The sequence below is a fragment of the Macrotis lagotis genome, chromosome 2, assembly GCF_037893015.1.
Source record: "Macrotis lagotis isolate mMagLag1 chromosome 2, bilby.v1.9.chrom.fasta, whole genome shotgun sequence".
Taxonomy (NCBI): Eukaryota; Metazoa; Chordata; class Mammalia; order Peramelemorphia; family Peramelidae; genus Macrotis; species Macrotis lagotis.
The window spans coordinates 319,481,218-319,496,931 of record NC_133659.1 but is presented as its reverse complement, the minus strand read 5'-3'; the positions used below and the strand labels follow the sequence as shown (position 1 = coordinate 319,496,931).

At 38.4% G+C, this 15,714-nt stretch overlaps 1 protein-coding gene across 1 annotated transcript in view; it reads left to right on the top strand.

Annotated features, from left to right (window-relative positions):
- The first annotated feature begins 4,418 nt into the window (after nucleotides 1-4,418).
- LOC141515259 (sodium-coupled monocarboxylate transporter 1-like) overlaps nucleotides 4,419-15,714 on the top strand; it is a 37,748-nt gene continuing 26,452 nt past the window's right edge. The window contains exons 1-5 of the mRNA XM_074226684.1: nucleotides 4,419-4,769; nucleotides 6,811-6,876; nucleotides 9,595-9,646; nucleotides 13,504-13,571; nucleotides 15,066-15,220. Of these exons, the coding sequence (XP_074082785.1) occupies nucleotides 4,419-4,769; nucleotides 6,811-6,876; nucleotides 9,595-9,646; nucleotides 13,504-13,571; nucleotides 15,066-15,220 (692 nt within the window). The remainder of the gene's footprint in view (nucleotides 4,770-6,810; nucleotides 6,877-9,594; nucleotides 9,647-13,503; nucleotides 13,572-15,065; nucleotides 15,221-15,714) is intronic.

The following is a 15,714-nucleotide window of genomic DNA, read 5'->3' as shown; positions in this document are numbered from 1 at the left end:
AGACTCTACAGTTTTTCTGTTTGTCTCCCTTCTCCAGAATGCCCTTCCTCCCTCCCTGGACCCTCCCTGGATTACCATAAATCTCAACTAAAATCCCATTTTTTTTTATAGGAAGCATTCACCAAATCCTCTTAATTCTCACACTTTCCCTCTATTAATGATTTCCTATTTATAGTATACATAGTTTGTTTGCATATATTTTCTTTATTTGTTGTTTCCCCCATTTAGACTATCAACTCCTAGAGGGCAGGGATTATCTTGTGTCTCTTTGCTTATCCCCAGAATTTAGCACTGTGCCAGTCTGATACATAGTAGGTACTTAATAAATTGTTTACTGTTTGATAGGTCAATGGCTGGAAATGTTATATTAGGGATTATTTAAATGACTTTTTTAAATGTTATTTTTATTTTTTCAATTACATGCAAAGATAGATAGTTTTCAACATTCATTATTTTGTAAAGTTTTGAGTTACACATTTTTCTACCTCTCTTTTCTCCCCCTCCCCTAGACAGCAAGTAATCTGATATAGGTTGTATATGTACAATTATGTTTAACATATTTCCATTGTGAAAGAAGAATCAGAACTAAAAGGGAAAAAAAATAACAAAAATAAAAACAAAATAAAACAAGTCTTAAAAAATGAAAATAGTATGTTTTAGTTTTCATTTAGACTCCATAATTTTTTCTGTGAATGATATTTTCTATCACAAGTCTAGTAGAATTGTCCTTGATCACTGAATAGCTGAGAGGAGCTAAAGTCCATCATAGTTGAGCATCTCACAATGTTACTGGTACTGTATATATTATTCTCCTGGTTCTGTTCATTTCACTCTGCATCAGTTCATGCAAGTCTTTCCAGGCTTTTCTGAAATTTGCCCGATCATGATTTCTTACAGAAGAGTAGTATTTCATCACACTCACACACCAGAGTTTGTTCAACTATTCCTCAAATGCTGGATAGCTCCTCAATTTCTTTGACACTACAAAAAGAGCTGCTATAAATATTTTTGGTAGATGTGTGTCTTTTTGCCTTTTTTATGATCTCTTTGGGATAAAGAACCAACTGTGAGTTCTGTGTTTCCTCACAGGGTTGTGAGGACCAAACGAAACTCCTTTCCTTCTCTCTCCTCTTTTTTCTTTTATTTTTTCTCCTTCCTTTTTTCTTGTTCTCTCTCTCTTTATATATATATATATATATATATATATATATATATATATACATACATATGTATATGTATGTATATATCACTTTGTAAAACCTAAATAGTATTGATGAAACTTAAAAATGTTTGGTGTGATGATTTAATTTCTGGTTCAAATATGTGACATATTCATGAAAGATGATTTTGGCCCTGAAGTATTTGGGGACACACAAAAAATGTTTATTTAAGTATTATTGTCATTAGCAGAAGCTAAGGGAGAGAGAAAAGGGAATTAGCAGCAGGAATCTCAAAAACTGCTGCCATCAGGGAATAAGTAGCATAACAAGGGGGACAGGACCATGAGGGTTCATTTGGGAGATAAAGCTGCCCATAAGACAGGTGGGATTTTGAAAGGAAAAGAGCAAATAAACTGAGCAGATAAAGCAAATAAACATTTTAAAGGGGGGCAGGAAGATGAGGTAATTAAGGAGGAAGGTAGCTCTGAGAGCAGAAAAGAGGGATGTGTAGATGAGGGGCAGAGTTCTAAGAGTAAAGATGAAGTAATTAAGGACTTGTTGAGGAGGGGCAGTTGCTCCTGGACTTATTCCTTTCCGGCTAGAGCAGGGATTCATTGTTTTCTTGATGGGGCTTGTTTTGTTTTCCCTGGGGGCAGGGGTTGTTGAATCCTTGTCTAGAAAGAGTAAGTTATTTTACTAATGTTAATTGACCTCTTCCTGTTAGCTTGGACTATAGAATGGAGGTCAGTGTTAAATGTAAGCTGGGACTTGCCGTGAAGTGTGACAAGGTGAGACAATGAGTCTCACCTCTATTTGGGAAGGGTTGAGAGCATACACCTGACCCTCCATTAGTATGTGCCCTAGAACCTTCTCAATCAGAGGTGAGGCTCAGTTCTGCTTCCCTTCCCCCACCCCGCTTGCACATCCCTGAATGGAAATATCAGGGTCAGGGAGGAGGGAACAGATTAATTATAAAAATATTTTGCTCTCCAATATTTCCTCTGTTACATATCATCATCATCATCATCATCTTCATCATTCTCTCCTCCTATTGACTCTGAAGTTAAGACCTGAGGTCAAAACCCTCCTCTAATACTATTTCTGTGTAACCTCTCTAGACCTCAGATTCTCACTTGTAAAATAAAAGGGCTAAACTAGATGGCCTCTCAGGTTCCTTTCAATTCAAAATCTATAGGCATAAATCACATTACCTTACTGGATCACAGTTTCCTCATTTATAAAGTGAGGTGTTTCAGTACATAGTCTCTAAGGCCCCTTCTTTCACTAGAATAAGTCACCAAGATTTTTCAGTTAGAAAGAATATTGAAGCTGAGGGTTAGGAGGATCTGAGTTCAAATGTGTTTGATTCTAGGCAAGTCACTTAACCTCTCAGTCTGTTTTCTTCTATGTAGAATGGGAACAATAATAGAATCTATGTCCTCCATTGTTGTGATGTTCAAGCAAACCTTTGCATGTTAACTAAATATTGGTTATTCAACTTAAATTCTATGCTCCTCTTCTGTAAAATGGGGATAATACCCCCAAAGCTCACCTAGCCCACAAGCCTGGTGCCAGGGTCAAAAGAGATGATGTATGTAAAGGATTTTACAATATTTTAAAAAGCAATAGAAATGAATGAAACATTTGTTAGAGCTTACTAAGTATAGTATAAAGCAAAAACAGGCTAACAAAAGACAGTTTCTATTATTCTCTTGGGGATTATTTGACAGTTGGGGATCTGGGTCCTAGGTGTGATTTAATGGGGCTTGATCTTGATTCCTAGACCAGACTGACTCTGTCAAAGAATGGCCCTGACTGCATTGCCAGATGCCATAAATGAGTGGAATTGTTTTTCCCAAACCCCAGGTAAGGTTTAACTTTTATCATCTTTGTCCCCTTTTTCTCCTCTCTCCAAACCCAGGTTAAAGTGTGTGGAGTGGTGCCTCATACTTGTTCTAAATTACATTGCCATGATTGTGAGTCGATTGATTAACTGGCTGTTTATCCAGGACAGAAGTTTCTTTTCCAGTCTTATACACAAGACTCCTGAGAAATTACCTCCATTCTTCTTCCTTTCCCTAAGGTTATCTGACCGGGCTATTCCCAACTTGCTGTTCCTGAGACTACCTCAGTCATAAAAGCCCAAATAAGCTTTGTGAATAAACAGATTTCTGCCAGTTAAATTTTATTTGAGATGCACATAATTTAAGGAACAATGAAGCTTCTTTCATTGATCCGAATTGTAAATTGAGGCTGAGCAGCATTCCGGACTTGGGGATAATTAGGGAAAATTGAGTGGGCTTTATCTTCCCATAAAATTGAGAACAGCAGAGCTAAGATCTGGACCCAAATTTCCCGGGCTCTCCATTTCTTTTACATGTGCATTCACCCTCTCTAATGGGAGTGGCCAACACTTTCTGCTGAATCAGGGTTCAAAGACATTGACACCGATGTGGCTGTGGACATTCAAGTATCCCAGGTTCTCCCATCCCCCACTTGGGTCCCCGTTGGCAAATTGAGCAAAACTAGTGGATCGGAGGAGCCAGCCCAAGTTGAACCTAGATAACTCGGGCCGGCCAGTCCAAATTCCTTTCCTCCCACCCAGGCGCCCTCGCCATTCTCCTCCCCTATTTCCAACCCCCTCCCACAGCAGAGGATTATCTTTCCCGGGGAGCTTCAGCCACGAATATCGGAGCTCGAGCATCTGGCCCCGGGGGGCTCCCAGAGGCTCCTCTTCTAGGAGGTCCTGGGAGAGATCTGGGCTGATTGAGAGAGGCGGTTGGAGGTCAGCACCGCCCGGCCGGACAGCTGCAAGCCCGGAGCCGCGCGCGGGGGGCCAGGAGCGCAGGGCAGCGCGGGGGGGCCAGGAGCGCAGGGCAGCGCGGGGGGCCAGGAGCGCAGGGCAGCGCGGGCCAGGAGCGCAGGGCAGCGCGGGCCAGGAGCGCAGGGCTGCGGGGTCCAGGGGCGCGGGGCAGCGGGGGCCAGGGCCGCGGGGCAGCGGGGGCCAGGAGAGCGGGGCAGCGCGGGCCAGGAGCGCGGGGCTGCGGGGTCCAGGAGAGCGGGGCTGCGGGGTCCAGGGGCGCGGGGCAGCGGGGGGCCAGGGGCGCGGGGCAGCGGGGGCCAGGAGAGCAGGGCAGCGGGGGCCAGGGGCGCGGGGCTGCGGGGTCCAGGAGAGCGGGGCTGCGGGGTCCAGGGGCGCGGGGCAGCGGGGGCCAGGGGCGCGGGGCAGCGCGGCCAGGGGCGCGGGGCAGCGCAGCCATGGGCGCAGCGCAGGAAACTCGCACCTTCGTGGTGTGGGACTACCTGGTGTTCGCGGGGATGCTGCTCAGCTCCGCGGCCATCGGCCTTTATTACGCCTGCCGGAGGACCGGACCCCAGACCCAGAAGGACTTTCTGATGGGCGGGCAGAAGATGACCGCGGTGCCCGTGGCGCTGTCCCTCACCTCCAGCTTCATGTCTGCCATCACCATCCTGGGCATCCCCACCGAGATCTATCGCTTTGGGGCCATCTTCACCATGTATGGGTTCTCCTATGTCATTATGGTTGTCGTCACCTCGGAAGTCTTCCTTCCAGTCTTTTATAAATTGGGAATTACCAGCACCTACGAGGTAAGGAGATGGCACTGCCCATCACCTGTCGGGCTTCAAGGAAAGGGTGCAGGAGAGTTTGCCAAACTGAATTGTTAGGTTCAGACCTGGAAGGGATCCCCCTCCTCTAACAAAAACCTAGAGGCCAACACAGGAGGAAACTGCTCCAGAACAGGTTAAGTGACCTCCTTAGTTCAGACCCATTTGCATCAGTCTGAGGGCTCCTTTCTAGGTCAACAATCGAGCAATTATTGCATTCTTCAGCAGAAATATTAAGTTCCTTTAGGTTAAATCGAAGTTAAATGACTTGTTCAGGGTCACACAGCTAGTAAGCATCAACTCACGTCCTCCTAAATCCACATTCCATGCTCTGTTCACGATGCCACCTAGCTGTCTTTTTTTAAAATTTAATTTAATTTAATTTTCATTTAATTTTTATTTAATTTTACTTAATTTTAATTTATTTTATTTTATTTTATTTTATTTTATTTTTAGGTTTTTGAACTGAGGTCTCCTGACTCAAGGGCCAGTGCTCTATACACTGCACCACCTGGCGCCCCCTCCCCCTTAAAGTTATTTTTTATATTTTTTTATTTTTAGGTTTTTGCGAGGCAAATGGGGTTAAGTGACTTGCCCAAAGTCACACAGCTAGGTAATTATTAAGTGTCTGAGGCTGGATTTGAACTTAAGTTCTCCTGACTCCATGGCCCGGTGCTCTACCCACTGCACCAACTACCACCTAGCTATCTTGTAGGGCAGAGACTATTTTTTTTAAATTTCTTTTTTTCTTTTTCTTTTTTTATTCTCATTTTGTACAATTTTTTTACATTAATAAAATATTCTTGTTTAAGAGTAAACAAAATACCCCCTCCCCCCATAAATATAGACTTGCTTGAGCAATAAAGTAAAGGGGAGAGAAAAAAGTAAAATAAAAAAATAATAGTAATAATTGTAGGTATGGCCAGGTGGTGCAATGGACGGAGCACCAGCCCTGGAGCCCCGAGCGCCCGAGCCCATATCCAGCCCCGTAGCCCCAACAATCAGCCATGTGACATACAAGCCACCTGATCTCCACTGCCCTGCAAAAACCAAAAAAGAAGAAAAAAAAAAGACCCAAAATAAAATAAAATAGTAATAATAGTAGGGTGGCTGGCTGGCGGTTTTTTAAATTTCTAAGAAAGATTTTATTTATTTTGAGTTTTACAATTTTTCCCCCATTCTTGCTCCCCCCCCCCCCACCAGAAAGCAATTTGCCAGTCTTTATATTGTTTCCATGGTATACATTGATCTTAATTGAATGTGATGACAGAGAAATATATCCTTAAAGAAGAAACAAAATATGAGATAGTAAAATTACATAATAAGATAACTTTTTTTTTTTCTAATTTGACGCTAATAGCCTTTGGTCTTTGTTCAAACTCCACATTCTTTCTCTGGATACAGATGGTATTCTCCAACGCAGAGAGCCCAAAATTGTCACAGGGACTATTTTCATTTTTATCATTGCACTCCCAGCATCTAACTTTGGATAGGGTAGAAGTTTAATTAATAAATGCTTTTTGGAATAAATTAAAGAATAGCCTTTTAAAAAATGAGCTAGAGAATTTTGTCATTCTCCAAGCCTTGGCATTTTGTACAAGTTTACACAAGTTTGATTGAGCAACTGTCTGTGGGTTTAGTGCAGAGTGAAGGGTGAGGCCTCTTGGGAGATAGTTTCACCTAGGAGAATGTGTGGCAATTATCTAGAGGCAGAACCAGAAGAAGGAGAAATCTTTCAAAAGTCATTTTAAGGAAATAGATCAAAAGATAATTCAAGGAAAGACAAATCCATGAAAAGACAATTCAAGGGAAGATAAATCATCAAATTCTGGCTGTGTCACGTGTCCTGTGTGACCTTGGGCAAGTCACTTAATTTCTATGAGCTTCAGTTTCTCTATTTCTAAAATGACATGGTTAAACTCGAATGTTCTCTGGGGTCCCTTCCAGTTCTAAATAATAATAGAGTGGATAAGGGTGAGTTATTCATACTAACCATTCTACCTTCATTTTGATCTTTTAAAAGTATCTAGAACTTCGTTTCAACAGATTTATTCGCCTTTGTGGAACATTTCTGTTCATCCTTCAGACGGTAAGTGGATTCCCCCCTTTTGTTGTTTAAATTATTTTGACAAAATGTTTCTATTAACTGGGTTTTTTTTGTTATTAAGACACTGCTAGATGGTAGAATGAATGAATGAATGAATGAATGAATGAATGAAAAATGAAGAATTTTAAAAGGGGGGAGAGAGCTGGAAGCAGGAAGAGAATGAGCACAGAGATCCTAAGACTAAAGTTTCTTGAAATGTAGGTTTAGGTAAAATTGAAATTACCTGCAAATGGCCAGAATTCACTTACTTTGGACAACAGCGGTTTCTCCTTAATTTCCTAAATTAAAAAAAAAAAAGACTGGTGGCTAGCAGTGAATAGAGCACACTGACCCTGGAGGCTTGAGGACCCCAGTTCAAATCCATACTCAGACACTTATGTACTAGCTGTGTGACCTTTGACAAGTCATTTAACCCTATTGCCTCACAAAACAAATAATAAAGACTTCGCAAACATGATCCAGATGCCAAAGGTATTTGAACCATTCATTGAAAATGTTCTGGAAATAATAATAACTCCTCTTGATTTTCCTCCTAACTATCCCATGGAGATAACTAGACTGGAACTGTACAAAAGATAATGAATACGTGAAGGCTGTGATATGAAGGATGTGATATCTTCTGAATGGAGGAAGAACCTTGTGGGAACAGCTTATTGGCATCTGATCCAGATGTAGCTATAGATTAATAAATAAGTCTTAAGTATCACAGTATGATTATAGATTTTAAGCTAGAAGGAACATTTGAATTCAACCTTCATTTTAAAGATTAGGAAAATCAGACCCACAGAGATTAAGCCCAAGGCCACACAAGTAGTAAATTGATGTATTAGAATCTGAAACCAGGTCCTTTGATTTTAAGGAGTCTCCAGAGGCATGGAGATGTTTTTGTTTATTTGTTTTTTTTGCTGGGGTATATATATCAATGACATATGTAAAATCATGCAAACTATATTTACACATTAAAAGCATGGAGATAGCTGTTAAGGAACTAGTTCCCCCAGCTACTGTGAGAATTATGACATCATTTTGCATAGCAGAAAAGTGACAATCCTAAATTTCAGAACTGCAAATGACTGAAAAAATTCTCTAGTCCAACATTTACAGTATACACTTAATGAAATTGACTTTCGAGGGGAATAAATAATAGGGAGAAGTCCTGTTGAGTTAGGATTTGAATTCAAACCCAATATGTTTCTTCCAGACTGAGTTGTTTCTCACTTTGAATAATTACTCTTATCACCAGGCCTTTATTGTCACACCCATTTTACAGATAAGGAAACTGAAGGTCCCAGAGTTAGTGTCCAGGATTGCTTTTTGATCCTTAGGTCTCTATAGCCGCATTTGAGTTCCATTGGAATGAGAGATGAGAACTGAGTATCAGGAAAAAAAAGAAATAGAAGAGAATAAGTGCCTACAATGTGTTAGCCAATGCGCTATCTCATTTTTATTGTCACAATAACTCTGGGAGGTAGGCCTATTGCGATCCTCATTTTACAGTTGGGGAAACTGAGACAAACAAAGGTCAAGTGACTTGCCCATGGTTATGTAGCTAGTACATTTCTGAGTTTGGATTAGAATTTAGGTTTTCCTGACTCCATGCTCAGCACTGTGATACCTAGATACCTAAATTAAAAAAAAATTACATGATTTACCCTAATAATTTGCAAATTAAGTTTCTCTAAAGATAAACATAAAGATTCTCCAGAAATATCTGAATGAAGTCTTTTGTTTTGTTTGTTTTTTCAAGGCAGTCAAATTAAGTGGCTTGCCCAGGGTCACACACCCAGATAATTATTCAGTGTCTGAGACTGGATTTGAACTCAGGTCCTCCTGACTCCCCTTTGCCACCTAGCTATCCCCTTGTATGAATTTTTACATAATTAAAAAAAAATGAAAAGGGAAGCATCGAAATACAGGGTCTTAAAACTGTAAGAATTTTAGATGGCCATTTTGTCCAACAAGACATCTCCTTTACAATATCCTTCCCAAATTCAGTTATCTGGTTTCCACATGAGGACTTTCAATGATTGAGGGTGAAGAGAAGGCCATGTTGTTGTTCACTTATGTTTGACTCTCTGGTAACCTCATTTGGAATTTTCTTGGCAATGATACTGGCGTGGTTTGACATTTCCTTCTAACAGATGAGGAAACTGAGATAAAGGTAAAGTGACTTGTACATTTTACAGATGAGGAAACTGAGGTAAACAAGGTTAAATGACTTCCTAGGGTCACATAGTGTCTAAGGTCTGATTTGAATTCAGGTCTTCCTAACTTCAGCTCCAACTCTATTCACTGTTGCAACTAGCTGTCCTCCTCTGTATAAGGGGGATAAGTCTTCTCATATAGGATTGTGGTGAGAATTAAATGGAATAAATCTGTAGGACACTTTGCAAACCTTAAAGTGCTTTTAAAATGCTACTTATGATTATTAAATATAATATAATAAGATATAGATAGCAATATAATATAAATATAATAATAATATTAAAACGGAGATGAATTCTTGGGTTTATAGCAGGGAGCCCAGTTGTACAAGACAGAACCAGATAGACTGGAGAACATGAGGGATTGGGACAATCAAAATAGAATGCAATGGTAGGAAGACAGCTAGGGAATTTGAATGCTAAGTGAATTGTTATTAAAAAGTCCTTTTGCATCGGATAATTTTATGTTCACATTTCATGCTCTTAACTTTTCTAGATTCTGTACATTGGAGTTGTTATTTATGCTCCGGCCCTTGCTTTGAATCAAGGTAAACATTTGCATGGTAAACAGTGTTACTTGTGGGTTTTATTTGGATAAGCCCAATTATCTCTTGGGGTTGTGGGGGATGGGCTGATATAGCACCTGGTGACCTTCATTGGTTCATGGGATCCCAGAAAAAGATCAAAGACTCATAGATGTGGTGCTACAAAGGATCTTTGTTATTGTTCAGTCATGTCTGACTGTGTCCCTATTTGGGATTTTCTTGGCAGAGATGCTGTAGAGGTTTGCTATTTCCTTCTCCAGTTCATTTTACAGATGTCGAAACTGAGGCAAATAGGCTTAAATGACTTGTGGTTAGAGGGAACTTCCAAAGATAAAATCCAAAGATGGAGATCAAATTTCCAAAGGGATGAAATAACACTTGGTAAAACAGAATGATGGGCCAACAAAAGAACCAAAAGTTCTTTGAGATTACAGGGTCATAGGATGATAGATTTATAGTTTATCTGATCCCTTCATTTTACAGATAACGAAACTGAGGCCCAAAGAGGTTAACTTACTGACCCTAGGTCCTAGGATCATAGATTTGAAGCTGGAAAGGACCTCCAAAGTCATCTAGTATTCAACCTCATCCCATTTTGCAGAAGAGGAAGCTAATGTTTAAGAATCCAATGAAGAAAAAAAAGAATCTAATGAAAATAAATTCATGGACCTCATATTTGAAAGACTGGAACAGGAGTCAAGTGGTTGCCATTCTACTCTTAGTCCAATAGTGAAACCAAAGCTTCTGGACTGATCACAGAAATAGATACACTGATATTTATCACCTGGGATCATTACTAGAAATGACCTTGGAATTTTCTGATTTTTTTTATAATTGACATAATAATACTATTCAATGGATGTTTAAGAAATACTTTGGCATCACTGTAAGAATGGAACTTTATGTAGCTATTCTATAAAGAAAGTGCCAACAATGGCTTATTTTCACTTTTTTGTGAATTTCTAGTTATTAGAAGTAGTCTTTGAAAATTACCCATTTGTTTCTAAATTCAAAGTTTTGGGTTAAATTTTGATCTTAATTCAGATATAATTTAGATTTAAACCTAATTCTAAGAACATTAACTTTAATTTGTTAAGGTATGTAGCCTCTATTCTCCCTCTTCCCTGTGTTATTGAATTAGGGGCTAAGAGGATTTGGGAAGTTAGCAAAGCCAAATTTTGACTGCTAGAATAACACCTTTGTTTTATATCTCATGACTTAACTTAGGAAGATTAAGCTTCTAGCTCCTTTCTTACATTTTAACATGACGTTAAATAACACCAAGAAGCCTTGCCAGAGCTTGGGCATACATCTACAATAGTAAATGTTTGAGAAATGCCTGATGCTTGTTGGGGGCCAAGGACTGGGGTAGAATTCTTCTTTGGTCACTTAAGTGTCACCTTGGGTAAGTTATTTCAATTGATTTTCTCATCTCTGAAATGAGAGAGTTGAGCTGGGTACTCTAAGAGCCCTTCTCGCTGAAAAATCCTATTATGATCATATATGGACTTGAGTAAAACATTTAAAAATATGTATTTATTTTCTCCCCAACTGCATGTAAATTTTTTTAATCATTTTTTGCTTTAATTTTTTTTTTTGAGTTCCAAATTCTTTCCCTCCCTCTTTTCTCTCCCTCCCTGAGATAGTAAACAATCTCGTCTTTCATACACGCGGTCATATAAAACATTTCATTGTTAGTCATTGTGTAGGTGAAGATGAATCAAAAGAAAAGAAAATGAAAAATAGTATACTTTGATCAGTATTCAGATATCATCAATTTCATTGTTCATTGTAAATCCTTTGAGACTGTCTTGATCGTTGTATTGCTGAAAGTAGGTCATTCACAATTGTTCATTGTACAATATTGTCGTATTGTACACTTTTCATTCTGCTCACTTGACTGAATGAATGGGTAAATAATATCTAATATTAGAGAAAGAAAATTGTCCTCTTGACCCCAAATAAAAATCCCTCTAGAACATGTCACTCTCCTGCTTTTATTCTTTTTTCTTTAATATTCTGTAGATTTTATCACTCAAGTGAATAAATTAATGTTTTTCTTTTTTCTGTTTGGTAATCGAAGAAAAGTGTTCAGATGTAAGCTCACCCTCTATAGAGATTCATTGAAAAAAATTATACTTCAGATCCTGTTTACATATGTTTTTCATCTCCTTGGCCAATGATTCATACTTTAAAACTTTTTCATTCCTTGTTACTTGGAGAGAGGATGGTGACTTCTTTTAAAATATTATCTGGGAGATTATGAGCAAGTCTGGTGTGTGATATGGTCCTAGCAGTTTATTGGTTGAGTTCTTTAGAATATCTTGGGTTCTGAGGAGGCTAGGTGGTGTAGTGGATACGGCACCGGCCCTGAAGTCAGGAGGACCTGAGTTCAAATCTGGCCTCAGACACTTAATAATTACCTAGCTCTGTGGCCTTGGGCAAGCCACTTAACCCCATTGCCTTGCAAAAATCTAAAAAATAAAAAAATAGAATATCTTGGGTTCTTATATTTGTGATATGGGGATCTCTCATCTCTCATATTATTCTATTATATATATATATATATATATATATACATATAATTCTAGCTACAAGGTCATATCTTACTGAGAATTTTGTAGATGCTAAATTTCTGCGGACAATAGAGTTGCAATATTCTACCTTTGTTTTTCATTCTTCTCTGTTTCTTCCTCTTCTTCTTGGCATCCTTTTTTCTCAGATTCAGTATTATATTTTACTTATGCAGTTACAATATTCTTATCTCATTTGCAATATTTTTATTTCACTTTTTTTTCTTTGGTTCACAGGTTTCTTTCCCCCCTCTAATCTTTTTCCTAGTGTGCTAAATGTATAGTCTTCATATTTTAATATATTAGGGTAATACTTTAGATTTAGACTTCAGTTCTGTCACTGGAATACCTAAGGATGAATAGTCACAAGAAGGGCTTGATGCCAGATGACAGCTTTTGTAAACATAACTTCCTATTATAGTCTTAGAAAAGATGCCACCTTCTTTTTTCCAATCTCCAAGTTACTAGGAATGATAAGGTTTAAAGTACAGAAACTTTGGTAAGGAGATGACATTTATATGGGAGCAAGTAGAGGAGGCAGAAAGCTTAGAGCTCATTTACTCCAGTTCCTTCATTCTACAGATAATTGAACTATTGTTTTAGAATGGAGCCTTTTAGAGAATTAAGACAAGGTCTATCTCAGGTCAAGGAGCATAGGATTTCATGGTAGGATTCTAGAGATGGTGAATTGAAGAAGCGCTGGAGTCAAAAGAACTGGGTTCAAATCCTAACTGATAAATATTTTCAGTTATCTGACTTTGTGGGCAAGTTTACCCTTCTGAATCTCAGTTTCCTCTTTTGTGAAATTCAGTTCTTAAACAAGATGATTATTTCATATTCCTTTAAGTTGTAAATGCTATTGTCATCTAATCTAAACCCCTCATTTTATTTTTTTAGCATTTTAAAAATTTTATTTGTATAAGGCAATGGGATTAAGTGACTTGCCCAAGGTCACACAGCTCGGTAATTATTAAGTATCTGAATCCAGATTTGAATTCAGGTCCTCCTGACTCCAGGGACAGTGCTCTATCCACTGCATCACCTAGTTGCCCCTAAATCCTTCATTTTAAAAAGGAGGGAAGAGTCCCAAAGAGGTTATAGTGGTTTTGACCCCATTCCCAAAGACATCATGTATTGGAACATGATTTGAATCCAAGCCCTCTTAATCCAAATGAAAAGTTCTTTCCATTGAAGCTTCACTTCTTTTGTGAAACCTTTCTGAAGTCAGAAATGTCATTTTTAAAAAGACTTCATGGGATTGTATTTATTTTTCCTATTTTTCTGTAGCCACAGGATTCAACTTGTGGGGTACAATCATTGCTACAGGAGTGATCTGCACCTTCTACAGTTCAATGGTATGACCACTGCCTCATGGATTATCCTTTCATATTATGACTTTTCCTATTGTGGTTTTGATACACTGTGGGTTGGCCTAAGAAATTAAATGAGAATTGTGGGGGAGTTTTGCTGAAGTCATAGATGACATGTGAAGGCTAGCAGATGACATATGAAGGCTAGCAGATAACACAAGTCTACATACTTAGGAATGCAGGAAATATATGTACGATATCATATAATATAAACATAATCTTTTTTTTAAGAAAGATTTTATTTATTTTGAATTTTACAATTTCCCCCCCCAATCTTGCTTCCCTTCCCCCACCCCCACAGAAGGCAATTTGCCAGTCTTTACATTGTTTCCATGGCATACATTGTTGAATGTGATGAGAGAGAAATCATATCCTTAAGGAAGAAATATAAAGTATAAGAGATAGCAAAATTACATAATACGATAATTTGTTTTTTTTTTAATTAGTCTTTGGTCTTTGTTCAAACTCCACAATTCTTTCTCTGGACACAGATGGTATTCTCCATCACAGATACCCCAAAAGTGTCCCTGGTTGTTGCACTGATGGAATGAGCAAGTCCATCGAGGTTGACCATCACCCCCATGTTGCCATTAGGGTGTACAACGTTTTTCTGGTTCTGCTCATCTCACTCAGCATCAGTTCATGCATCCATCCTGGTTTCTAATAGAACAATAGTGTTCCATGACATACATATACCACAGCTTGTTAAGTAATTCCTCAATTGAGGATATTCACTTAATTTCCAATTCTTTGCCACCACAAACAGGACTAATATGAATATTTTTGTACAAGTGATATTTTTACCTTTTTTCATAAACATCTTTTTTAAACCACAATGATTCAGGTTTCATCTCTGATACAAAGAGACATAAAAATTTTTATGTGGATTTTCCAGATCTTGGGGGTTCTTAACCCTAATCCCCTTGATGTGGAAGGAATAATTGTACATCTTGGTAACATTTGAAGGTCTCCTGGGCAAGCACCATCTTTATTTTCCTAACTAAAACTGAAATGTGTCCACGGGGAAATATTGTAGTGAAAAACAGCTTATATTCCCTCCTTAGGTTGATTTGTTTGTTTATTTTGGGAGGAATGCTAGTGGGAAAAAGAGCATTAACATTTTTTTGATGGGAAAAGGAATCTTTTCTCTGCACCAACTTGAAAAAATGTTGGACTTTTCCTAATAAGATTTAGTTATATTGGATTCCCTTTCAATCTGGACTCAGAGGACCTGGATTAAAAATCCTTGCTCTGCCACTTATCACCTATATGACTTTAGGAAGGTTGTGTAGCCTCCTTGGGTTTCAGTTTCATCATTTAGAAAATGAGTGACATCAAAATTTTTCTTTTAGCTCAAATCTATGATCTTGTGATGAGAATGGTAATGTATAAATCAACAATATTATTAATATAGCAGAAACAAGATATTTTTGTTGTTAAGACTGTAATAACCCAAACTACTTTTTTTCCCCTTCAAAGGGTGGATTCAAAGCTGTTGTCTGGATACATGTTTTCCAAGTTGGAATCAAGATAGCTGGATTTCTTTCTGTGATCATACAGGGTACTGTGGTTCAAGGTGGAATCACCAATATCCTAAATGATTCCTATCATGGAGGACGATTAAACTTCTGGGAGTAAGTTTCCATTTATGTATTTTGAATGCATGCATGTTTCTGTAAATTTTCAGAATAAATCTTCAGTAAGATATAATAGAATTTAAAAACAGCATCAATGATGGCATGCAGTCCATCAGCAAGCACTTAGGGAGCATCCTCTATGCCAGTTTTTGGTGCTTTGCACGGGAGGAACAAAGATAATGAAACGATTTAAAGAGGCTGCCCTCAAGGAGCTTACATTCCAATGGAGAAGACATTCAGTATAAAAGGAGAAAATGATAATAAGACTTTAGGGCTTAGATGGGATGCTTTGGAGGCCATATTTCAGAATGGAGTAATGGAGGGTGAAAGAGAGTTACCCTTGGAATCAGGCTGAATTTAAGTTAAAAAAAACCACTTATATTTGTTAGCTATGTGACTTTGAGATAATCACTTGACTTCTTTTATCCTTAATTTTCTCAAATATGAAGATGACTCCATTAGTATCTTGTAAAAAGCACATAATATAGCAA